The 27,473-nt window shown below is 41.3% G+C and overlaps 1 protein-coding gene across 3 annotated transcripts in view; it reads left to right on the top strand.

The window, feature by feature from the left end:
* The window catches only part of tspan4a (tetraspanin 4a), a 213,877-nt gene that overhangs the window by 177,412 nt on the left and 8,992 nt on the right, over positions 1-27,473 (top strand). For all 3 annotated transcript variants that reach the window (XM_061709347.1, XM_061709337.1, XM_061709355.1), the window contains one exon: positions 24,548-24,631. In XM_061709347.1, coding sequence (XP_061565331.1) covers positions 24,548-24,631 — 84 coding nt within the window. The remainder of the gene's footprint in view (positions 1-24,547; positions 24,632-27,473) is intronic.

The raw sequence follows: 27,473 nt of genomic DNA, 5'->3' as shown, positions 1-27,473 counted from the left end.
AATATATTGTCTTTGTACATTCTCTTAAACTGTGTGACATTTTTATTTTGCCTCATCCCCTCACCCAATCTGTTCTGCATCACTCCACAAATGGATATGAATGTCCAGTATGAATCCTGAAGTAATCTGCAATCATTTTCAATAAGGCGTGTTAATTTCCACAACATCAGCGGGCTTCAATTGATGAAGATGCTGATGTTTTCGCAGTGATCTGTTAGCCTGAGGCCTAATGTACTATTAAGTCCAAATTTGTCATAACCGAGCCAAAGTCTCCTTCCTGTGAATTTCTGTTTCATTAATGAACAGATATGAATTGAATAATAAACATTTATTAATCATTATTATCATCAATTTTTGTAGTAAAGGCCATAACCTTAATTATTTAAACCTCCTCTCAGTAATCAAATACACAGGTTTTATTTGGGAATCAGATCTGGATGTTGACGACACCACTCCAAACTGCTCATATAGTTCTCTGTTAACCCTGCTTGGACCAATTTGGCTGCATTTTACATGTGAGTCTCTTTACAGCCCCCAAGGCTATGTTTCCTGAAGAATCACAGAAATGTTCTTCTAGCATCTTAATATGCTCTTTAAAAACAGAGTGGCCTGCTCACTCCTTAGGATAAGACGGAGACCTGAGCTCAGTGTGGGGGTGGTGGCGGGGTTGGTAGAGGATGAGCAATGCCCAGGACTGACTTAGGTAGGAGCACTGGGTGATAAAATGGGAAAGAAATCGGGATAAAAATATATTTAAAAAAAAAATGTTTCAAGGCAATGTCACCTTGAAAAATCTTAACAAAATTTGGCACAAACATCTCAAGACATACTGTCCAGCAGAGACGCTGCAAGAATTCTCCACAGAAGGTAGCCACAAGTCATTTAGTTCAACCGGGCGGGCACACATAATGTGATACGGAAATGGTACACAGGGACGTGGCTTTCAGTTAGGTAAATACACTATCTAGGTAAATAGAAGACAAACATTCACCTTCAAGGGTAATGCGTTTTTCCACCAAAGGGAAATGCAACTTTGTCAACGTTAATGGGATCATAAAAACAGAGAACATTAAGATTCTACAGGAAAACATCCAGCAGAATGTTTAATGATCTTTGCTTCAGGTGATGGTCAAGATAGGAATAACAAAAACCCATATCTGTTCTCCAGAGTGACCGAGCCGGTATCCAGACCAGGATCCCATCCAGAATCTGTAGAGGGAAATTGAGACCACAACTTCAGCTTTCCATCCTTTAAGACCATCTATTGTTCTCAGAATATCTTCACCACAGTAGAAACTTGCATTGAGCTTATTATCACAGTCTATTTAACCTAAAGAGACTTGCTGCTGATTTCAAAGGAGACTTGGGATAATTATGGACATGCCATTTTTTTATTATTAAAATAATTAAAAAGTAGAACAATTACATAGCTGATTTGATGAATACGAATCTACTCAAGTCTTCTTATCATATGTCCTTAGTTCACGGCACTTCTACAGCGGGGTGGTTGTTGTTTCTAAAAAAAAAAAAACTTTTAATGGGATTCTGTCATGGCCATGAATTGCTTAAGCTAGACTATGATCATTAAAAAAGGAGCAGAAAAACAGTCATATGAACTTTATATTAGGTATATTAATGATCCCCCTCATCCATCCATCCATTATCTATACCTGCTTTATCCTTTGCAGGGTCACAGGGGTCTGCTGGAGCCTATCCCAGCTAATTACATGCGAGAGACAGGGGTTCACCCGGGACAGATTGCCAGTCCATCGCAGGGGATCCCCCTCATACTGTATATATGTTTTTTTTTAAAAAAGGCTTCATGCAATACTGAGAAAACTGGCTGTTATTGCTGGTACCTCTTAGTATTAAAAAAAAATAGGCTCCTGACTCCAAATCAAAGACACAGATGTAAAAAACAAAACAGAAATGGTACAACAGTTACAGTAGGAGGTGTCTATTTTTAAATCATATGGCATGATGGCAACTCAGTGCTTGATTCTAGTTTGTTTCAGCAAAACAATTAACACTTTTCCTTTTTTTCCCCCATTATGAGACAATATCCATTTAAAAAGAGCTTGACTCACAAACACTGAAGTTCAGCAAACGCATTGCACTGTGAAATCAGATTTTAAAGCCATCAACATGTAGCTCTAGACCTCAACAGGCAGACAACAGAACAGAGGCTATTACTACAGATTCTACTTAAATCAAATTTTCCCGAAGGACTTGATTGCTGCTGCTATTAATGTTTTTTATGTTTGTAATTGGTGTCATATTTTTTGATTGTTTAGCAGTTGTACCAGCTTTAGGGTTGGTTTATTTTGGATTCCAGTATAAAAGGAGAAGGAAACCACAACTCTGCTTGTCTGATACTCACAGATTTAAAGGTCTTTGACGTACGGTACATCCTTTTAAATCTGCACTTTAAGCGGCTGCAGAGAAACTGAACCCTGACCAGGTTAAATCCATTAATATAAGCTACCTTGCTGGGGAAAGACCAGATTTTAGGGTGGTGAAGAAATGGTGTCTGATCTGCTTAAAGAGGCTGCAGAGTCAATGAATGAGAACATTTTTATGTTTGCACTGATGTAAAAGCTGATCAAAGTGTACAGAATATTGCATCATCATTTTTGCAGGTTTGCTCTAATGAATATTTAACACTGGGCTGCTTTATTAAAATTTTTAACCGTATGTGCATGGACTAATCTACTCGTGAATTTGCAAGATTGGAAGTTGTTCATGAGGTAATTGAGCATGTAGAGATAATATGTGGGGACAGCTGGGATTAATTGCACACTATTCTGAACTAAAGTTATTTCACATCCTGGTGACCTGCTTGTCACCCTGGAATACATAACGTTTAGAAGACACTTTTATCCAGAGCAGCTTACAATTGAGCAACTAAATGCATGTTTTTTCCTTTTTCGACCCACACAAACACAGAGACAACACTTCACACAGAGAGACTCCTGCTGGAAATTGCATCAGGAACCATCTTCCTGTGAAGCAGCAGTGCTAACCACTACACCACCATCACAGCTGAGCTGTGCTTAATTACCGTCTCTCAAGAGCAGGAATGCATGTCAGGCAACTGCTTGCTTCAAAGATTTGTCGATAAAGTATGAAACAAAGCGTCCAAATCATTTTTTCAGTCATTAAATGACATTACAGACAGAAGAAAACTGGTAAAGGCTTTTTTAAACTTTTATGTGCAATGCTCTTGGCCACTGGGGAAAATAAAGTCAAATAAAGACTATGGGCTCTCCTTCAAAATTCCTTTTCTTCCCATAGTTTTGAAAGTTCTGTCTTTCGCCCTCCAGCCTCATCTAGCCTGGTTTTTGAAATCTAATCCATCAGTAGAATAAGTCCTTAACAATGATCTTCTCTTGGCAGCTCATGCATCAAATTGTGTCTTTGCAGAGCTTTCACATCAGCCGTTGACACAGTAAACCAGGGAAGTTTAGAAAAGAACAGATTTACACTCTGGAGTGAGATGTTTCTTATACACTATTGCCTTTAACTCATTACATTCCAGGGCCCCCCCTACAGCAGAGAAGCAGATGGGCATTGAGAACAGGCTGGAGCTTAATGGGTTGAAGCTTGAATAAAACACTATTTCTAAACCAATTATTAGTTATTGTAAAATACAAAGAGGAATAAAAACAAGAATGTTTCCACCAGCAGAATAATGATTCCAACTTAATGGGAAACAGTGTATTATACTTATACAACATTTAAACACATTTAAGTTTAAGTTATATGTTATTTGTATTGTTCTCTTAAAAACCTAAGAGATGATATATCAGATATCACAAATCGCTTTATTTCGTCAAATGTACAATGTACACAGGACTTTGACCTGGTAAAAACAGCACCACTGAGCAATAAAATAAAAATTGGAAATAAAAACAGAAAAAATATAATAAGTAAGTAAAGAATATATAATATGTATGTAATATGTACAATGACCAGGAGTATTTACAGGATGGCAGAGCTGAAAAATTAAATAAAGTGTTCTTTAAATGTCTTTTAAAAGTAGCGGGGCTGGGGGGTTGAGATGCCTTTATTTAAGAAAGTGGTGGCCTGGGGGAACTGTTCAAGTGCCTGGTGGTTTGGGTTCTGATGGACCTGAACCTGAGACCTGATGGGAGGGGAGTGAACAGGGAGGGATCTGGGTGAGATGGGTCCCCCACTATCCTCCCGGTGGTCTACCGGCATCTGCCATCGTGCAGAACACACACAGGTTCCTGTTCGAGGCCCGTGAGACGAATGGCTGTTCACACGATGCACTCCAGTCTGTTCTTGGTGTGGGCAGAGGATGCAGGATACCATACAGTGATGGAGGAGGTGAGGACATTCTCAATGGTGGCTCTGTAGAAGTGGCAAACAAACCTTTGGAGAGACGTTCATGTTGCGGAGCAGTCTGAGAAAGAACATCCTCAGGTGTGCCGCTTGATTACCTTGGACGAGTGTGTCTCCCACTTGAGGTCACTGGTGATGGTGGTGCCCAGGAGTTTCACAGAGTTCACTACCTGAACTGCGGAGCTGTGGATGAGAAGTGAGGGGTGGGAAGGTGGGTGTCTCCGGAAGTCCATGACGATCTCCGCCGTCTTGTTGGTGTTGAGCTCCAGGTTGTTCTGTGTAAACCAAGCTGCCAGCTGTGACACCATGTCCCTGTATGCTGCCTCATCATCGTCCTTGATGAGTCCCAGGACCATGGTGTCATCTGCAAACCTGACCAAGTTGATGGATGAGTGGCTGGAGAGGCAGTCATTGGTGTACAGGGAGAACAGGTAGGGTGAGAGGACACAACCTTGTGGAACACCGGTGTTGGTGATGAGGGAGGGCAACAGGTGACTGCCAGCCCGCACTTGTTGCTTCCTGTTGGTGAAACAGTCAGTGATCCACCCACGGATGGGGCGGGGTACCTGTAGCTGTAGCAGTTTGGTGTTCAGGCTTTCTTGGATGATGGTATTAAACGCCGAGCTGTAGTCCATGAACAGGGCCCTGACGTAGATCGGCTGGTCCAGGTGCCTGAGTATGTGGTGGAGGCTGAGGTTGATGGTGTCGTCAACAGAACGATTTGCTCTGTAGGCAAACTGTAAAGGGTTTAGGAAGGGGTCCATGATGGGTTTGAGGTAGGACAGGATGAGCTTCTCAAGGCTCTTCATGACCACAGATGTCAGGGTGAGAGGTCTGTAGTCTTTCATGCACGTAATCCTGTCCTTCTTTGGAACTGGAACGATGATGGATGTCTGTGACAAGGTGGCACACGAGATTCAGAGATGGGCCGGTTGAAGATGTCTGAAAACACTGGTGACAGCTGGGTGGGACAGTACCTCAGTGTCTGAAGTACTGAGGGTCCTCCACACAGCTGCAGAGTCATTGGTGCCTGAATCACACTCAAGTTTGGCACTATAGTCCCTTTTAGCAGTTTTAATGGACGTCTTGAGGTCCTGTCTGGCCAGCCTGAATGTGTCCATCTCACCTTCTCTGTAAACCTGCTCTTTCTGACAACGTTGACCAAAAGAAGTGATGGGAGGGTCAGTGATTTGTATATTTGCATATAACTTCATAAGCATATGACATCTTGTGAGCTTGAAATTACTCACAAGTCATTTTAAAGTGCTGATGCCTTCTGGATGGAGGGTGAAACATCTTCAAGAAGAAAGAAAAAGCAGTCTAGATGACTGAGTGTTCTTTAAATGTCTTTTAAAAGCAGCGGGGCTGGGGGGTTGAGATGCCTTTATTTAAGAAAGTGGTGGCCTGGGGGAACTGTTCAAGTGCCTGGTGGTTTGGGTTCTGATGGACCTGAACCTGAGACCTGATGGGAGGGGAGTGAACAGGGAGGGATCTGGGTGAGATGGGTCCCCCACTATCCTCCCGGTGGTCTACCGGCATCTGCCATCGTGCAGAACACACACAGGTTCCTGTTCGAGGCCCGTGAGACGAATGGCTGTTCACACGATGCACTCCAGTCTGTTCTTGGTGTGGGCAGAGGATGCAGGATACCATACAGTGATGGAGGAGGTGAGGACATTCTCAATGGTGGCTCTGTAGAAGTGGCAAACAAACCTTTGGAGAGACGTTCATGTTGCGGAGCAGTCTGAGAAAGAACATCCTCAGGTGTGCCGCTTGATTACCTTGGACGAGTGTGTCTCCCACTTGAGGTCACTGGTGATGGTGGTGCCCAGGAGTTTCACAGAGTTCACTACCTGAACTGCGGAGCTGTGGATGAGAAGTGAGGGGTGGGAAGGTGGGTGTCTCCGGAAGTCCATGACGATCTCCGCCGTCTTGTTGGTGTTGAGCTCCAGGTTGTTCTGTGTAAACCAAGCTGCCAGCTGTGACACCATGTCCCTGTATGCTGCCTCATCATCGTCCTTGATGAGTCCCAGGACCATGGTGTCATCTGCAAACCTGACCAAGTTGATGGATGAGTGGCTGGAGAGGCAGTCATTGGTGTACAGGGAGAACAGGTAGGGTGAGAGGACACAACCTTGTGGAACACCGGTGTTGGTGATGAGGGAGGGCAACAGGTGACTGCCAGCCCGCACTTGTTGCTTCCTGTTGGTGAAACAGTCAGTGATCCACCCACGGATGGGGCGGGGTACCTGTAGCTGTAGCAGTTTGGTGTTCAGGCTTTCTTGGATGATGGTATTAAACGCCGAGCTGTAGTCCATGAACAGGGCCCTGACGTAGATCGGCTGGTCCAGGTGCCTGAGTATGTGGTGGAGGCTGAGGTTGATGGTGTCGTCAACAGAACGATTTGCTCTGTAGGCAAACTGTAAAGGGTTTAGGAAGGGGTCCATGATGGGTTTGAGGTAGGACAGGATGAGCTTCTCAAGGCTCTTCATGACCACAGATGTCAGGGTGAGAGGTCTGTAGTCTTTCATGCACGTAATCCTGTCCTTCTTTGGAACTGGAACGATGATGGATGTCTGTGACAAGGTGGCACACGAGATTCAGAGATGGGCCGGTTGAAGATGTCTGAAAACACTGGTGACAGCTGGGTGGGACAGTACCTCAGTGTCTGAAGTACTGAGGGTCCTCCACACAGCTGCAGAGTCATTGGTGCCTGAATCACACTCAAGTTTGGCACTATAGTCCCTTTTAGCAGTTTTAATGGACGTCTTGAGGTCCTGTCTGGCCAGCCTGAATGTGTCCATCTCACCTTCTCTGTAAACCTGCTCTTTCTGACAACGTTGACCAAAAGAAGTGATGGGAGGGTCAGTGATTTGTATATTTGCATATAACTTCATAAGCATATGACATCTTGTGAGCTTGAAATTACTCACAAGTCATTTTAAAGTGCTGATGCCTTCTGGATGGAGGGTGAAACATCTTCAAGAAGAAAGAAAAAGCAGTCTAGATGACTGAGTTGGCATGTGGTGTGCGAAGGTAATTTTGGGAGAAATAGATACACATAAAAAGAGTTGACATACATGAATGGTTAATAAGGACAGTGGTTACACTGTGGGTGGAACTGTCTGTTGCGGTGCGAGCTGCTTAGAGCTCCCACAGTGTCGTACAAGGGGTGACAGAGGGTCCATGGTTGACACTAGCTTGCCTAACAGCTGCCTCTTATGGCCCTTTTCCATTAGTCCCGCCTCAGCTCGGTTCTACCCGCCACGGCCCCGTCTTGCGCTTTTGCACTAGGGGCTGGGACGGGTAGAGCCGCTCCAAGCCGATACTATTTCTGTAACCATTCTGGCGAGGTTCTATCCGGGCTGAGCCGGGACTATTTCTGACGTCACCACCCTCCGCGCCACTGATTGGTCGGGGGGCGGGGCCGTCAGATGTTTGAATCAGGAAGCGGGAGTCAGCACGAGAGCGACTCGCGGCTCGCAGCGATTTTATTATAAAGCGCAAAACGTCTGTTTGGTGATCCAACTCTGAGGTGCAGATGTTCATAAACCTGGTGGCTGAGGAGAGAATTAAAAAAGGGATGTAGACGGGCTGTTTTACTCTCAGCCGCTCGCGGCTCCAGCTGATTTCTGATCAGCGCCGACATGAACAAAGGTGTTGCGCAATCGAGTACATCACAGCAGCTTCACCCCAACCTGCCCACTTCTCCCCTGGCTGTGGAAAAACAAACAGAGACAAAACGGGTAGAGGCGTGACGAGCCGAGTCGGGCCGAGTAAGGACTAGTGCAAAAGAGGCATTACAGTACCCACCTCCTCTCAAGGGAGCCCAGATAACAGTCTAGGACTGAGCCCAGTATGGAAAAATGCTGATGGTACCAGGGTGTCATCGAATGCTCGGTGTCCAGAGTCCCAAAAGGAGCCAGCTTTCTTTTCTAGTAGAGACAACTAAGATGTCTGTGTTGATGCAATCGTCCAGTTTATTGTTGTTGTGAGAATGCACTCCAGTCCATAGATGTTTATGTGTATTTAAGATCATTACCCTCAGACACACATCCAGTGACAGTCGCACCACTAAAGAAGCTTTGAAAGTGAAAAGTGTTTGTGTTGTAGCCGACGTTTGCAGAGTAAAACATGAGTTGATATGGAAATAAGTTGGACACAAGCCAAAGCTGTCCTCACTAAAAAATCGGTCTTCAGTGTTTCCACTCAAGGCTTGGAGTTTCCTCTACACATTTGAGTATGTTGCATAGAAAATGTATAGTACACACATAAATAATTTTAGAAATAAAGTCAAAGTAAATTTGATAAATGTACTCATTCCTGGTCCTAATAATCCTCATCACTCCCAAAGAGAGTATTTTTGTTAAATTGAGATATTTTAGTTGAATATCCAAAATTATTTAACTTCGATGTAGTGACAAAAACATGAGCAAAAAGTATATCCCAGACTCAATTATTTTTAAACTTCCTGCATCTGTCTACCACTTCTGTCTTTTGACACTCTTTTAAAACCACAGTTTCTATATCTTTCTTCACTGTAAAATGTAAAAATGAGATTCTTAACAAGATTCATTGCTGCTACGGTTCCCTTTTTATGTTTTCTTTCACTCTTTAGCAATGTTCAGAGTGTGCCTCAAGCATGACGTTATGGAAATGAATGACCAACCTACAGTAAAATATATAGGGTGCTCTTTTATTTCCATATGTGTCTCATGTCATGTACCTCAAACACACCGATACACTGCAGAGTCAAAAACTTCTACTTTGTTTTTCAGTTCAATTCAATGTTATTTATATAGCATCTATTACAATACAATTTGTTTCTAGGGGCTTTCCAGAGACCCGAGAATTATTACATAAACATAGGCAAAGGCAGGTAAAAACTCCCCTAGTGGGAAAACAGTGGCGAGCACAAACTCCCCTTTAGGGGGGAAGGAACCTTGACCAGGATCTGGCTCATAAGGGGGGATGCTCCTGCTGAAGGCCAGCTGGGCAGAACAGGAAAAGGGAGATCAGACAGAGAGAATGAAGAACAGAGAGAGTAGAGATACAGACAAAGGTCAAAGGTACAAAAGACAAGATATTCGTATAAATTCTCTGTTAACTGAAGAACTAAGAGTTCTATGAACATATTACTGATACATGGCTGGTGTATTATAGGAATGACTATATAAACATTATTGTGCTGTTATCCTAGAAGAACCATAGTCCTGTCGCGATACTGTTCTCATTTATCTTTACTTCATACAGTGCTTGGTCCAATAAATGCAAGTTGAAAACAGCTCAGACTGCCTCATAGGTGTTTTAAGATCACAGGAACCTTTTCAAAACCACTATAACTATTGCATGAGTGCCCCCTTTCGACCTACGGGTAACTGGGAATTCACAAAACCACTTATATATAGTCTTTCCTATAATGAGTCAAAGTATGTTGTCCTTCAAAGTTCTCCCAGTCCCCACAACCCTCAGAGACCCTTCGTACTGCTTGGCCCCATTACACCACACGTCATCTTAAAGATTACTAATCATCAAGGTGGCGCTAAGATTTAACTTGATAGCTTTACAAACTTCCAGAGCATTAAGATTACAAACTATACAGTTTTTGGAGATTTTTGTTCTTTAGATGATAATATTCATGATGCACTTCAGCAGCTCAAAGAAAAAAAGAACAAAAAGTCAGTTAATATAATGCAATTTATATGATAAAATTTCACTACATGCAAGTCTGGTTCAAATAGTTTTGTTGTGTTATGGGGGTTATTTCTTTGAAACCTTTGTTTGCTAAATTAGCTTTTTTACATTTCTGTCTGAACAACTTGTGAATTCTGGGCTTGTGATTAAAGTGTTGTAATTAACCAACACAAGACTGTGCCACTTTCATTTTGCTACACTTTCAAACGTCTTCAGATCTTTGTTTCCGTCTCCTGTGACTGCCTCTACTCCTACAGCTTCTGGCACCAAATAACTTCACTTTCTTAAATTAGAGCCATTTTTTTCAGAGTTCAAGCTTCTCCTTCCCACCCTTTTCTTTACATTACCTCTGCATGCTTCAAACAATCCTGTTTTTATTCCTTATGTTCTTTATTAACAAAGCAACAAATAACATGACAAAGAAACAACAATGAGTGTAACATGTATTGCATCCCTTTGTAATATTCCAAGGATCAATCACTCCTAATGAGGAAGGGTGTAGAAAATGCATTAATTGGCACAAGTACACTGTCTTTAAAGCCATATGAGGCCTTTGCTTGTTAAAATAATGAAGCTACTCTGCCTAAAGAAGAAAGGCAAGACCACCACCAGGCCTAAGCAGCAGCTGCACTAACAGCAGAGATTAATTATGGTGACATTAAACAAAAGCATCATTGTGAAAGGCTAATAGAATATAGGATGTAATGTTCTTAAATTAGCAAGAACACTGTGGGAAATAGGATTGAAGTTTATCATTATCACTGAACAGAAAAAACATGTGACACAAATTAGACTTTTACAGTCCAGCAGCGCAAATGCTTTCACACATCATGAGTGGTGGATGAACAATAATGGAAATGATGTCTGCAAGGTGACTGATGATGTTTCAGCAAAATGGTAAATGGGCTATTTCAAAAAGCATATCAAGTGTGCCCGATACTAACTCTAGACATGTCCCAGTGTGTTAAGCCCCAGATCGAGCGTATCAGAAATCTCTTTCAAGGCTGTCATGCCTTGTGTGATATTTTTATTTTGTATTTTAAGCGAGATTTATTATCTCTCTTTTTCTACACACATATACATATACACACATACATATACATATATATACGTATATATTTATTACGTTTTGTTCTGTTTAATGTGCTATGAAATTTGGTTTTCATCGCATTCATGTTTGGCTTGTCTTGTGCCACCATGACTGAGGTTGTGTTTCATATAATAGCATCGGTTGTTTAAGAGCAGAGTGTTTTTGTTTAATGCTACTTAAAGTGCATGTTCTGTATAAGTACCTTTAGTACCACAACATCATGGTACAGGATATATTGGAATGTTCGCAATAATTATATCATGAGTCCTTATGCAAACAAGTCCATCACTACACACACACATACAGTATATAATATATATATATATATATATATATATATATATATATATATATACACACACACACACACACACACACACACACACACACGCTCTGCAGTTACGAGTCAGACCAAAATATGCATAATGATGGTCAGGTCGGGTTAGGTCAGGCCGGTATCATAATTAATGAATAGAATAATTATTGTACTTTGAAAATTAATATTTAAACACAATTTAATAACAAGATGTCATCAATCCACCAAACTAATTACTCTTAAAGCAGAATTCATCCTCCAAAGTGTTGCTCTATGTTTAAAAGAGAAGGAAATGAGAAAATATAACCATGAGAAATGGTTATTCCGTCTCCAGACAAAGTATTACTTTACCCAGTCAAAAAGTATGCAGATTAACTTTAAAGAAATCCTTGAAAAAATAAGAAGGCTTTCTCTATGTGAGATAAGTTGAGTTCATTAATATAATGAGGCAAACTGTCTAACAGTAGTTTATTTGTGTGTTATCTTATCACCAACACTTTGTGAACAGTTTGTTTATCACAAACTGCCTTGTACAGCTCAAATCACTGGGTTTAATGTGTTCCTTTAACCAGTGCCGCTTACCTCAGATTCTACATTCTCTTCTGATTCAAAGCTGCTGCCACCATCATCATCATCAGTCACTGGAGCTGATGAAGGCCTTGCTTTGGCGAACATGTCAGTTACTTATGCAAATTTGGCAGCATCTGCTTGGAGCCTTTTATAAATTTTTTTCGCATTTTCTCTGCGCCTCCTTTCCGTTTTTTATTGATCTCATTTTTAATAAATACTTGCTTTCACCAGTAAAGATCAGCCAAAACTGGTTAAATCTGATTGCATCAGTTAAAAATTAACCAATGGATTGCAGATCAACTTGTTTAATGGGCAGGTGGTCAAGTCCTGAGCTGGCTTTATTTTTTGTGGACGAATGTGTTATGCAGGCTCAGGAACCAAAATGAAAAGGGGTGGTGTTTAAATATCATATTGAATAAGAATAGTCTTATAGAGTCTACCAGAGGGGAGGCTGGAGAATAGAGTGTCCTGGATGAGCAGGGTCGTCTTGGATCTTTTTGGCCCTTTGGAGGAGACGGTTGGAAGGGATCTCCTCCAGGCGTGGGAGCGGGGAGCCAATGATCCATTGAGCATACGACACCGTGCAACCGTAGGTCAGGACACTCTCTATTGTGCAGCGGTAGAAGTTCTTCAGCAGAGGTGGAGGGAGTTTGTTCCACCTCAGCATTCTCAGAAAGAAGAGACACTGCTGGGCCTTTTTAATAATGTGGGTGGTGTTCACAGTCCAGCCCAGGTCCTCTGAGATGTACAGGCTGAGAAACTTCAAGTTTCTGACCTGCTCCACTTCTTCCCCGTTGATACTCAGGCCTGAGTGCAGTGTGGTCCTTGTTCTCCTGAAGTCGAAAATGATTTCCTTCGTCTTCTTGGTGTTGAGGTTGAGGTGGTTGTCGCTGCACCAGGCAGCCAGTGCTTGGACCTCCTTCTTGTATGGTGCCTCATCATCATTGCTGATCAGTCCAACAATGGTTGTGTCATCAGCAAATTTGATGAGAGTGTTGGATCTGTGGGTGGCGACGCAGTCATGGGTGTATAGTGTGTACAGGACTGGACTGAGGACACAGCCCTGGGGAACACCAGTGTTGAGGGTGATGGTGGAGGATGTGGAGGTGCCCATCCTGACATGCTGGGGTCTGTTAGTCAAGAAGTCCTTGATCCACAGACAAAGGGAGGTTCCAAGCTGCAGTGTCTGCAGTTTGTTGACCAGTCGGCTGGGGCTGATGGAATTGAATGCCGAGCTGAAGTCAATCAATCCTGACGTATGTCCTGGGGCTCTCAATGTGGCTGAGAGCAGAATGGAGGGCGATGGAGATGGCATCATCTGTGGAGCTGTTGGACCTGTAGGCGAACTAATGTTTGTCAAAGCCAGGTCGGATGTGGGCCTTGACATGCTGCAACACCAGTCTCTCCATACATTTCATGATTACCGGTGTCAGGGCCACGGGCCGGTAATCATTCAACCCTGTGATGGCAGAGGATTTGGGCACAGGAATTGTGGTGGCGGTTTTCAGGCAGGTGGGGACTGTGGCTTGCTGTAGTGAGCGGTTGAAGATGGTGGTGAATACAGCAGCAAGCTAAAAAAAAAAAGAAAAAAAAGAATACAGCAGCAAGCTGAAGGGCACATGACTTCAGCACCCTCCCTGGTACTCCATCCGGTCCTGCTGCTTTGCTGGTGTCGATGCTTCGCAGGACCCACAGTACCTGGTGTTTTTGGATGGTGGGGGGCTGGTCGTGCTCTGAAGGAGTCAGCTGTGTGTCCTCTGCCTGTCTGCTGTCTCTTCAAAGCAGGAGAAGAAGGTGTTGAGCTGGTCCGGGAGAGAGGTGTCGGTGGCGGAGGGGGTGGAGTGGCATTGTCTGTAGTCTTTGATGTTCTGGATACCTTTCCACATGGAGCGGGGGTTGTTTTCCCTGAATTTCGCCTCTATTCTACACTAGTACCTACTCAGCCCGAGTCGACTTGCCTCGCCCCGGTTTTGTGCTTCTCCACTAGGGGTCGAGGCGGGGGGAGGCATGCCGAGTAGATACCTTTTCTGTATCTATTCTGCCGAGGTTCTAAGCAGGCTGAGTTGGCCTGCATCTGACATCATCACCCTCCACCACCGATTGGTCGGAGGGCGGGGCCGTCAGACATTTGAGTCAGGAGGCAGAAATCAGCGAAAAAGCGACTCGCGGCTTCTTGTTCATTTTATTCAACAGGCAATAGCAGCACAAAAGTCTGTTTCGTGATCCAACTCTGAGGTGCAGATGTTCATAAACCTGGTGGATGAGCAGAGAATTAAAAAGGGATCTAGACGGGCGATAAGGAACGACCAGATCTATCAGGAGCTCTGTCTCTTCATAGCTGCTCGCGGCTCCCAGCTGACTTTTCAGCAGCGCCGAGACAAACAAACAAAAAAAAGTGTTGCCGCATGTGGCCTCCTCAGTCCAGCACTGCATGGTCTTGTACTGTGGCTTAGACCTGCAGATGAGGGGCTTGTAGGCAGGTAGAAGGAACAGAGAAAGGTGGTCTGAGTGTCCGAGGTGAGGGGTAGGCCGTGCTTTGTAGGCTCCAGGAATACTGGTGTAGACCTGGTCTAGTGTTCTGCTCTTCCTGGTTTTAATGTCCACATTCTTATATAATCTGGGGAGCACAGTCTTTAAATTGGTGTGGTTAAAGTCCCCAGCCGCGATGAAAAAGCCCTAGGTCCTCTGCTGCCTGCTGATGCTGTCATGCAGCCTTCTCATAGCTACCTTAGCATTAGCTCGTGGATGGATGTACATAGCAGCTACAAACACCTGAGTGATTTCTCGGGGAAGGTAAAAAGGTCGGCACTTTAACAATAAAAACTCCAGATCTGGACAGCAGTGTCTCTCCATAACGGTAGTCTCGTTTTACCGGAGTCTGATGTGCGGTCTGCCCAGAAGATTGTGCAGCCACCTAGCTCCACAGCTAGGTCCGGGATGTTTTCATGCAGCCAGGTCGTTATTACCGTGATGCAGCTGTCTATCTGGTTGTTAACGTCCCGTAGTTTCATCTCGTCCATTCTTTTGACTAGGGAGTGAACGCTGGTGAGAAAAACGCATGGAACTGCTGGTTTGTGCGGTGTAGCGGTTAGCCTAGCTCTGATGCCGACTCTTTTGCCCCACTTTTGCCCCACTTCTGGCGTTGCCTTTTCCCAGTCCGTTCTCGCCGGCGTATCCTCTCCGGAAACAAGTTCAGTGTTCAGTGTTCAGTGTTCTTTCAGTTTGATAAGTTCAATTCGAGTATAAGTCCTTCTCAGTGTGTAGCTGTTACACACGCCGCCGCCATGTGCAAAAAAAAAAATGTAAAAAATTGGGCCAATCCAGTGTCAATTGAGGGACCAATATGCAAGTTTTATGAGCCGATCGGACCAATAGCTGTTAGAATAAAAATGCCAGCCCAAATAGTGAATCAGTCCACCGGGAAAATGCCCGGTATGCGAGATGGCCAGTCCGTGCCTGACTTTATTGGCTGGCTGGCATGAAGATGCAGCAGGACCAGAAGCAGGTGTGCAGGATAGGAAACAGGTGATGGAGACAGTCAGGGAGAAGATGAAAAGGGGGGAATTGAAAACACAAAGATGTACCAATAGAAAAAATAAAGTCTGAGAAAAATCTTAGGAAATAGTAAATTAAGATGACGGTATATGTGCATTATCACTTTCTTTTCTTTTCTTTTAAAATCAAATACCAAGCCCCCTTGTATTGTAGGTAGCCAAGCATCGGAAATGGTATTTTATGAATAAATCTGTGTTAAAGTTTCACTTTAGTGAAACACTTTAGTCAACGATGGCAAAACCCTTTTGAAATGGGAAACAGGCTATAGCCCTAATGCTTAGGGAAGATGTAAGGTTTTGCTTATCCGGTAAAATCTTGGATGTACACAGACTACAGTGTATATGCGTAATGTGTTATTAACATAACACCTTTACTTGTTCATATCACCTTACAGCATGATGAATCAAGAGCCTTCCTTTATTTCATTTTTGAAAGGAAAAAAATGCAGGTCGCATAGCAGGTCGGTTTTATTTTGTGTTTTTCAAAATTTGCAGATCCAATTGCGGTCAAGTTGGCTGAAAAAATCAGGCGATCAAGGATCATATCTTAACCTACCCACACATCACTGATATACATATATAAACACAGGATGTTTTATTTATTTACATTTCTTTTAAATAATGTTTACATTATAAAGTTCTTCTAAGTGCATAATATTGCATGACAGCTTAGCAAACTCCATGTGGTGGGGATGAACAGGTCATTACAGCGAACTTCTTCCTTTTTTTCCCTTTTGGTTGCTACCTTCAGGGGTCGGTGCAGCAAATCAGCTGCCTCCGTCTATTCTCTACATCCTCCTCTCTCACACCAGCTAACCTCATTTAAACCTCATGTCCTCAAATACATCCATAAATCATCTCATCTTCGGTCTTCCTTTAGGCTTCCCTCCTGGCAGTTCCAACGTCATCATCCTTCCACCAATATGTTTACTATCTCTCTTCTGTGCATGTTCAAACCATCTCAGTCTGGCCTATTTCTCCCCAAAACATCTAGAAATATCTGAGCTGTCACTCTGATGTATTCATTTCTGACTCTATCTATCCTCATAAACTCCCAATGAGAACCTCAATATTTTAACCTCTGCTGTTTTCAACTCTGCCCCCTGTATTTTCCTCGGTGCCACGGTCTCTAATCCATACACCTTTCATTCTTGCTGATACTATTATCACACATGACCTCTGACACTTTTCTCTCCTCTTTTGAACACTAACCATGGCTCTGGACTCTTGACCCTGAGTTCTTAAAACCCTTTATCTCTGCTCCCTCTAAGCTCACCGTTCAATTTGGGTTCCTCTCGTTCATGCTCATGTATTCTCTCTTGCTGATTCAAACCTTCATACCTCTCCTATCCAGGGCATAACTCCACCACTCTAGATTTTCCTCCATTGGCTCCCTGCACAATGTCATCCGCAAACCATGCAGATCCCTCTGACCTTCCCTGTACTTTAACCCTCAACATCCTAAAGGCAAATATTGCATCTGTAGCAGTCTTTTTGGCATGAAACCATACTGCTGTATGCCCTTAGTCTACCTTCCACAACAGATCATCGCGTCATCAAAGTGAACACTCCCACTAAATCATCATTGTCCCAGACGTTGGAGTGAACAGACCTTTTTCTTAAGATGAAAGGTGTTCAACTTATGCTTGCCACTCAGCAGTAGGGAGTCTTCACTGTACACTGCAGCTGTTCTCTGTTTCAGAAATGAAAGCTGTAATCTTTTTAAACTGCTTTCCCTTACTTTTCCTGAAACCACATACTGAACCAACTACAAATAGATTTTTCAGATCATGTCCATATACCTCCTGCAGGTTACATCTTGTTGGCTTGTTGGCTGTAATGACCTCTGAATTACATTGGAAGAACTTTTGACTGCAAATTAGCCTGGTTAGATTTGTAATTCAAGATAAAAATTCAGTTGCTGCAATTTATACTGAAGCACACCACCTCTCTCTTCCAGTCATTAGCTGAATTCACATTTTGCAAACACTATATCATGCAATGTATACCTTATTTCAATTAAATTCACATTCTGACCCTGCTCTTGCTGCGTCAGTGACATCTGATTTTAATCAGCTTCTCTCTTTGAAATAAAATCTATGTCCTCTCCAGTGATCTTTTTATTATATATATATTTTATAGGTATAAGTGCAGCTTACCTCAGTTTCTACATTCTCCTCTGATTCTGAGCTGCTGCCATCATCAGTCACAGGAGCTGATGAAGGTCCTGCTGTGGCGAACATGTCAGTTACTTTTGCAAATTTGGCAGCGTCTGTTTGGAGCATTTTCTTTCTTTTGCACATTTTCTCTGCGCCTCCTTTCCATTTTTTAGGTTAAGACAGGCCATGATTATTCCTAGTGCAAGATCACTTTTTTTTCTTTTCTTTAGGTAGCCAGGCATCGGAAATGGTCTTTTGTGAATAAATCTGTGTTTGAAAGTTTCACTTGAATAAATAAGTTTCTCAATAATGGCTGATTTTATCTATGCAGCAGCAACATGTTTCAGACATATCCAAGAATTAGTCAACGATGGCAAAGCCCTCCAGTGATCTTTTTATTAGGTTTAAAGTGAAAAAAACAAACAAAAAAAGAAATTGATGCCATTCAAGGCCACTTTGTTAATGTTATTCAGGGGTCTCATAGCCAATACTTTCTTTTTCCACAAGCAGAACCCATATCACCTTTCAATTTAGTGAAAAATACAGTAGTAATGAAAGCTGTTCTCTTGTGCTGCTGCTGAGAAACTGAGAGGCAATGCGACAATACTGTGACAAGCTAGTGGGCATAAAGACTCAAACAATTCACCCACAAATCCTGTATTTGAATACAGTGCACATTAGCAGTTGTACCCTTATCGGCATTTCCCAGAATCAACCTGTTCACAACCAACACTAGACACCATTATGTGTAACACAACTCTGTCACAGTAGTACATTGTAACAAAAACAAGACAAACACAAATAAACTGAAACTCCAATTTCCCAACAAAACAAACAGAACAAAACTTGGCTTAAATTAAATTAAAGCATAACATTAGCATAGCAAGAATTTTAAGCCGGAGACACTCCCATGAGTCTTTGCTCTTAACTCCTGTCACCAGAGGCCACTCCCATGCCAAGTCACTGCAAAACATTCAAGTAAAAAATATAATCTCATTACGCTCTGATTGATGAGGATGAAATTAAACATTCAAGTGAAAGCATGATTAAGTGAATACACACACGACACAAATTAATTTGGTGTTTTGAAAGTCTATGTTCAAATATCAGGGGAAAAATCTTTAAGTGGGTTGTGTGAACAAAAAAGCAAATTTTAACAACAAAGAGTAAGCTTTAATAACTAGAGCTGATGCAAAAAAATCAAAGAGCAAATTAAAGTACTGAGGCACTTGGAGGCTGTGTACAACATCTAAAAGAAAATTTCCAAAACTAGATAAATATGTTGTCTTTCAGTTGTAATTAATGTCATTAAAGTACAAGTACAAGAAACATCTGATAAGGTGAAGGACCAGGTTCACGTCAAGAAAGCAGGTGTTATATGTTGATAGGAGCAGGAAACAAGTGCAAGAGATGAGGTGGCAGGAATTCCAAACAAAAGTATTTTATTAAACAAAAAAAAAACACTACATAGGCAGGAATCCACAGAAAAATACAAACAGTCAATCAAAAAAAATAAAGAAAAATAAAAGACAACAAAAAAAACCCAACCTCGGTAGAAAGCCAAACTAACGAGTGGAAAACCCAACCGTTTGAAACACAGATGGTCCAGCAGGAAGGAATGGAAAAACAAGACAAGATGTACTAACAGGGCTGACGAGACACAGGTGTAAACAATGAGGGAGATGAGGCCTAGAAGGAAGGCAGACAGACCTTCAAAGTAAAACGAGAAGCAATGGTTATAGAAAACAAATGATGTCAGAAGCAAAAAATCTAAACTCAAGAACACCAACATGAAACTGAACCCAGAAAAACAACAACACATTTAAAGGACGAAGTATGACAAAAGTATATAAACTCAAACCCCCACTACAACAGCCCTACACCATAAACAACATCTGAGTTTAAATTTACAGTATACTATCTGTTGATGAGATGGCAAACCGAACTGCTGTTTGGATAGTTAAACAACTCCGTAGCTGCTTACTCTGAGTTGAGCATGTGTGTGAATAACTGCAAAAGACCATCATCAGTTGAGCTTGATTCACCATAACACCAGGTAAACTAAGAGGAGAGACAACATTTTAATTTTAAAGAAATTTGAAAAACAAATGCATAATATAAATGCAGAACCGTGTGGACAATTCAATTCAATTCAAATTTATTTATATAGCATCTATTACAATACAAGTTGTCACTAGGCGCTTTCCAGAGACCCAAAACATGACCCCCAGAACAATTATTACATAAACATAACATAAACACTGGCAGGTAAAAACTCCCCCAGTGGGAGAAAAACCTTAAGCCAAAGAATGGCAAGTAAAACTCCCCTTTAGGAGGGAAGAAACCTTGAGCAGGACCTGGATCATAAGGGGGGGCCCTCCTGCCGAAGGCCAGACTGGGCAGAGCAGGAAAAGAGAGATCAGATAGAGATAATGAAGAACAGAGAGAGGAGAGACACAGACACGATGGTTAGTTGGTGCACTACAGGGACGAGTATACAAGCAGATATAGACAGCAGACAACAAGGTGGTCAGAGGGCACAATGATGGTTATGAGATACTTCTAATTATTAATTGAGGGTTGATCTGAAGAAGAGGAGAGAAGAAGGGTGATGGGCACCGCTCAGTGGATCATGTTGGTGTCCCCCTGCAGCGTAGGCCTATAGCAGCATATCTACAACGAAGCTATCTTTAAGGCAAACTGTTTTAGTCTTCTCCTGTAGCTGCAGCTATGACTACTGGCCCTAATACACTAAAGTTTACACTTACCGGTACTATAAGCTTTACTAAACAGAAAGGTTTTAAGTTTGGTTTTAAAGGTGGAGGTGGTGTCAGCCTCCTTAACCCAGATTGGAAGTTGGTTCCATAGTAACGGTGCCTGATAGCAGAAGGCCCGCCCTCCAAATCTACATTTGGATCTTCTAGGAACTACGAGTAAACCTGCACTTTGAGAACGGAGAGCTCTGCCAGGAACATAAGGTACTATAAGGTTTTACCAATGGAGCAGAGCTAACACTGGAGAGACGTGGTCTCTCTTGTTGATTCCTGTCAGCACTCGCACTGCTGCATTTTGGATCAGCTGGAGCCTAATTCAGCAAATTACTTGGACATCCTGCTAATAACACATTACAATAATCTAGTCTAGAAGATACAAACGTGTGAATTAGTTTCACGCGTTCATATCTTCTAGACTAGATTACTGTCTCACCTCAGTTGTCACCACAGTTGTAAGGACTATGTTTTTCCTCAAAGGGTGATAAAGCAACATTCATAGAGTTTTTTTTACAGATGGAACATACATAACCGCCCATAAAAATCTATTAGTTTTCTATACATTTTTTTCATTAAATTATGTCAGTTTTCTTTTTAAAGATTTGCTCCATCAGTGTTGAGTATTGAATCAGTAAAGACTTTAGAGACACAGAGTGCTGCCTTTTCAGAGGACAGTTTAGCTGAAGGAGAGGATGATGAGACTCCCGGAAATCCACGGCTCACTAAATCAGCACAAACCACCTGGAGCAGCCTTGTGTGAATCCAGGCAGAGTTGAATAACCTAAACACCGAAAAAGCTCTTGAAGAGGTTTGGACATAATACTGTTCCCAGTGTTTCTGTTTGTCAATATCAAGCCAAAGCAGTCATGCGGAAAAGAAGGTAGATCCTGCATGCCATACAAGTTGGAAAAATGTACAAGAAGTAATAGACAAATGTATCTCAAATTCAAACAGATGAAAGCTACAGTGTATACAGTATATATACATATATATATATATATATATATATATATATATATATATATATATATATATATATATATATATATATATATACATACTATACTACACATACTGGTGTATATTCTAGTATATTCTGGTAAATGGACTCCATTTAATTCCAAGCAATGAATTTTTCCACATGTTTTCATACCCACATATCTTATTTTCCAATCACAGGTGGCTTGGGGTTTTATGATGAACCAAAGAGATGAGTTGTGACCATCTCTTTGTTGCTTGCATTACCAAAGGAAATATCATATAAACATGTAAATATATAGATAAAATAACAAGAAAAGAAAGAGATACAATGGCAGTGGAGGTGTTGGAGGTAAAACAGAGGCGAAAAAAAGCTTCCTGCTGGACTCAAACAGAAAACTGTCAGCAGAAATCACACATTTTACCTGTGTGTGACCTCAAAGTAATTTGTGGTTATGCAAAGTGAAAACAGAAATGTAAAATAGGCAGAGACTACCTTGAATCCCTGTCAACTCTTGAGGTGAATGTCTACCTCTTTGCTGAATGCTGTACTTCCAGCCTATTTCTCTGTCTGCTGTACTGTGAACAGGTTAAATTGTTTAAGGCATGTAGACATGCTGCGCTTGTACTTAGAAAAAGCTAAAATATCTGTGCACTGAACATGAACACCACATCTATATTGTGCTTTTCAGAAATGACACATTTAGATACATTTTCCTGGTGACTGCCTTGCTTATTAGACCTTTAAGTCTTTCGTAATTGAACATACTGTTGATGGTGTATAAATTAAAGGAAAAACAGCAGTCTTGGTAAAATGATGTATGTATGCATTGTGAAAGATACACATGGAGCACTCAGTCTCTCTTGGCTTCTGTCCTGCAGGTTATACCTAAGAAAAGAGGTACAAAGGATTTCTCTTAGTACCAGTTGTTGTACATGGACCCCCTGCTGCTTAAGACTCAGAGGTTTTCAAACTTTGCATGCAATTAATGTTTTATTTGAGGAATGTTATACCTGTATACCCTATGGAGGTCTTTTTAGATGTTCTTTTTTGTTTTTGCTTGGGAAGAATATTCCTGCTCGTTTTCTTATGCCTGCTGCATTCATCACTAAACTATTCTCTGAAGACGTAACAGCTGCAAAGACACTTCAATGACATAAACTTGACAGTGGCCTTGAATGGTACATGTACCTCTTAACCTTGTTGTCACTTGAAATTCGATTGTGGAATCCCTGAAGTGGTTTGTTTCATTTCACATTGAGAGGCTGGGAAGACAGAATGAAACTGGACAAGACTACAAGCTGCACACGGGTATGAATGTGAGCCAAGATCAAATTAAGCAAGCACTCATCAATTACACTGAATCCTTTCAGCAGTAAATTGTATACAATAATCTCAGTTTAACAGCAGCTGATAGAGCTGAAGTGGTTACAAGATTATTACTGGTTTGCAGTCATTACTCTGTCGGAGCTGTAATTTGTAGATACTGACAACTTCTAAGGGAAATATCTGCCTGTTTCGCTACCCAATGCTTCACTTTCGGTTGGTGTCTTAACTGTGCAGTTTCACAGCTTTCGCTGTCCATAGCCATTTGGTGACGTCAGAGTAGCAAGAGAGGTCCAAAAGAGTGTATTCATAAAGACAATTTATTTTTCCTGGCATGTAAAAATATTAATTACAGCTGTTTACAACTTTGATTACTTTTTCAGGGGCTGTAAAATTGTGAAAATTGTAGCACCTGTGCTGGGACTGGGACATCAGTTTTACTGATCCATCTTTCCTCAGGTTTTATAGGAATTTTCAGTGGATGTCAAACAATAAAGGTCTATATAATTTATATGTCAGATGCAGCTCCGTGTGCCAGGAGGTTTGCAGTTGAGCAGAAGTTTGATGAATAATCCTGATGATGCCTTAAATTTTGGTGAACTGCATGTCTGTACATATTGATCCAACTCTGAAATGTTGTGCAGTACCCAGTGCATAAGAATTATTATCTTTTTTTCTTTTTTTTTGGAGAGAAGTTTGCGTTCAGCTTCTCTGACTCAGCCTCTTGTCGTAAAGACATATGAAACATTGCAGAAAGAGAGCATGTCTGCAGCAATAAATAACTGAATTAGAATCAGACAGCATCTTATGATTGCACTTTGCCTTTTTTTCCTGCAGTACATCAGCCAGTCTTCTCTCCAACACATCTATCACAACCCAACACACAGTTTAGCACGTCTGTAAAAAGTCTGTCGAGCCACATGCTACATGGCTTTCATTGCAAATGTCACCACACATCATTCTGATATGAACTATCCTCTACTTTCTTTCCTCTAAGTTTCTTTGCTTTGATAACTCATGCAAGTTTTATCTTTTTTTTTACAACAATGATTCACCACACCAAACCACACTTCAATTAGTACAAAATTCTTTCTTTTCTTTCTGCTTTCTGCTCAGAACAATGTTACTGTTTCAAAAGAGATTTTTAAATGTGTTCTTCGTGGTGAAAATGCTTTATCCCAGATAGCAAAAGATGTTAAATCAATGTTGAATTATGGTCAAAAAGGTAGATTTTTGGTTAAGATCGACGATTGATGGTGGATCAATTATCAATCAATCATCCAATTCTAATGCCAACGTGTAATCAATGTTGAATCAACGTCTTCTGTTTGTCGCGGACCAGGCTTCATCTGCCTAACCATATTTCAACGTTGATTCACTCAAGTGAACTCTCTCAGAATGCATTGAAAAATGTAAGATGTATATATTTTTTAAATGGATTCATGTCTTAATGTTTGGATGTGTGACCTTTTATAAATTCACTGTGGTCTTGTTCATACTATGGAAAGTTTTCCCAAATACTGTCGGGGGGCGAGGAGTGCGATATCAGGATTTTGCAGGGATCTTTTAGCCTAATAATATTTTCTCTCACAGTTTTTTGTAAAGATGAGGTGAATACTTGCCGTAATTCCGTCTATAGTATGTGTAGCGTGTAGAGCACTGGACATATAAGTGGTAGGTGTTTTGATAATCAGTGTGTGTGTGTGTTTTCTCTCCTCCCCAGCCGTGCTACGAGCGGGTGAAGGATTGGCTTAATGAGAACCTGGTGGCGCTCTGGATCTTCGCTCTATGCACAGCACTCACTCAGGTAAGAACAGCTGTGAAGATGTGTCCATGTTTTTTCTTCCGAGACTCATAAAATTAGTCCTTGATACCTACAGCCTCACACGGAGAGAGACCATCTTTGATGACATTTATAAATCTCATACTGTCACAGCATTAGGAGCTGAACACAGGGGTTTTGTGGACGGGCGCTCATGTTACCACTGAGGATCGAATGTGCAGGAGGAGCCAGAATCTCCATAAAGTTATTTTATCTCCCCTCCAGCTGACGGATGCGTGATGTGCTTCCATAATCTGAGAGGAGACACATGCCTGTAAAATATGTGCATGAGTCTCCTATGAGGTTCAGGGCGGATTTTTCTTTTTTCTCCAAAAAATCGATAATAAAAATCACAAAAAAACAGGTAATTATTGGTAGAACTGTCTCAAATATTTTCACTGACTGACTCAAAGCTTGATATCAACTCATCAACTTCTTCTTTTTTTCACAAAGGTGGTAAAATGGCTGTAGACTTTGAAGCATGCACTAGATACCCTTCAACTGGTGGGAAGATGCCTTTGCTCTTGCAATATTTTGCTATTGGACTCTGCCTTATTAATGAGCAAAAAAAAAGGAGTACATTAACCCCTTCCTAACAAAGCTTCGTTTAGAGATTCCTGCTTAAAAATGACATACCTGATTTACAATGCATGTATCTCAGCAACTACAGGGTGCATCTGAATGAATGTGAAATGTGAGCATGCAGCTGATCGGTAAAATTAAGTGTACATATTACCAGGCCACAGAAAATCTGACAGGACACATCTCCAAAAGGCAAAATATGATACTTTTATATACTATTCTTCACAGTGGACTAAAATTACCTCCACATCTGCAGTAATTCTAAAAGTACACCATGACATCTTTGTTGAGTCCCCCCCCAGTTGCACTGGATAAGTAAACTCTGGGTTTTAATATAATTTACGGACATTGATCCTGGAAGTGACATCTCAGCCTTACATTATACAAAACAATTACCTTTTATTTCACATTAGCTTTGGATATTGAGTTAAATGATTGACTGATCAGAAACTCAAGAGTTAGATAGCAGTGATTCCACGTCACATTTCGACAAGCGAAAAAACTGGAAAGTGTTTAAGTTGCCATGGCAACAGCAAACTCAACAGTAAACTGGAGATTTTGTCAAAGCCTAAAGCTTTTTCTGCGGTTAGAAAAGCTTTGAGCTTGATGACAGATAAAAAAAAGTTTCTTACTGTGTGATGCAGCTTAATTTTTTATCTTGTCCTCTTTTAATACCCTGCAAATGAGGCATTATAGTGCGAGCTAAACACACTAGAAATCAGTTCTATATATCTACAAATGCATTGTTCCAGGATTGTAGTTTGTGGGGTATAACTGAGTTTTCAGAGGTTTTTGTTTTAGGAGGAATGCTTTGACGGACTGGTCTGTTTTAGCAGATTAAGCCATACCTTCACTGTGTATTGACTCCTTTCAAATACAGCTGTTTGTTTATATCAGCTGACCTTTTCCATTTGTCCTTAATGTACATCCAAGTTGAACAGTTGCAAAGCTGTTTCCCACGATAGGTCACCTTTGTCTATTTGATACAGAGACTTGGGATTTCATGAACTGAGTGTTGTTTTTAACTTTTATATTATTTAAGATGGTGAAACGTCAGAATTGGGCTGCAAAAAGTGAAGTGGATATGTTTTTTTCGGTTGAGTCCTGGCTCAGTGGACTTTTGTCACTGTCTGCTGATGCTTACACTGCTGACAGCAGACTTGTGTTTGTGGCATTTAGCAGCTGATTGCTAGTTCTGAACGTCTGTGGTACACCACATTCACACTTTATTAGTTGGTGCTAAATTATCTGCTTCATGTTTGAATTGTGTTTTATTTGGGTAAAAGAGGTCTTCGTAGGATTAAAGCTGAGTGTCATGCTGAGTCTCTGTGTCGTCCCCCTCTGCTACCAAGGGTGCTTGTTAGAAGGATTAAGAAGGTGTTTACAGGTTTATGGACTAAAACTATTAGGTCACTGGTAAGAAAAGATCATAGCTTATCTTTAAATACACAGTTTCGTCAGGTACAATTGAAAAAGCTAAAGCATGTGAAGACTGATAGAAACTTTTTTCATGGTAAGAGTTGGTCTTTAAACTTGAGGTAGTCTACACATGTGTATTAGGCGGGAAAATGTTTACTTACTAAACATGGGTCTGCCTGTTTTTAATGATTGACCAACAAAAGTAAAGAGAAAATAAAGTAATCTAACCCTTGTGTTCTTGTAGCACTAATTTCATTATGAATGATCAAAGGGAAACATTGAGTTCATTAAATGTGCATGAAGTGAACAACTACAGAAAGAGGCGATCCATATATGCACATGCAAATGAACTGTACACACGTTAGAGAGGAGGCTCAGTGATGTCTTCATAAAGCCTCATGAGCACCGTCCATTTACAGCTTTTGGAACACACTTTGCCAACACTTGGCGATGTGGTGGCATGTTGCTGACATGACCCGTTATACAAAGAAATATACATTTATATTCCATACACCAGCCACGAAGATAAATTCAAGCCTGTTTTTATAGTTTCACGAAAGGGGGTTATGGCATGTGGAGTGTCTAATTATCACTTTGTATTCTCACAGGGTATTGTTGTGAAAAGAATTTATATTTCCGAACATAGAAAAAAAACGTGTAACCAGTGTTTCATAAGGATTTCTCACAAACCAACTTTAGGCCTAACAGGAGTTTAAAAAGAAGAAAAAAGGGAGAAAAGGAAAATGTTAAAGTGTGTTAGAGATTCAAGTGAAGCAGCCATGAAATGTGATATAGTCAGCTCATTAAAACGTGACCACCTATGAAA

Source organism: Cololabis saira, chromosome 2 (genome assembly GCF_033807715.1).
Source record: "Cololabis saira isolate AMF1-May2022 chromosome 2, fColSai1.1, whole genome shotgun sequence".
Classification (NCBI taxonomy): Eukaryota; Metazoa; Chordata; class Actinopteri; order Beloniformes; family Belonidae; genus Cololabis; species Cololabis saira.
Note: the sequence above shows the minus strand (reverse complement) of the source record. Positions and strands in the feature narration are given on the sequence as shown.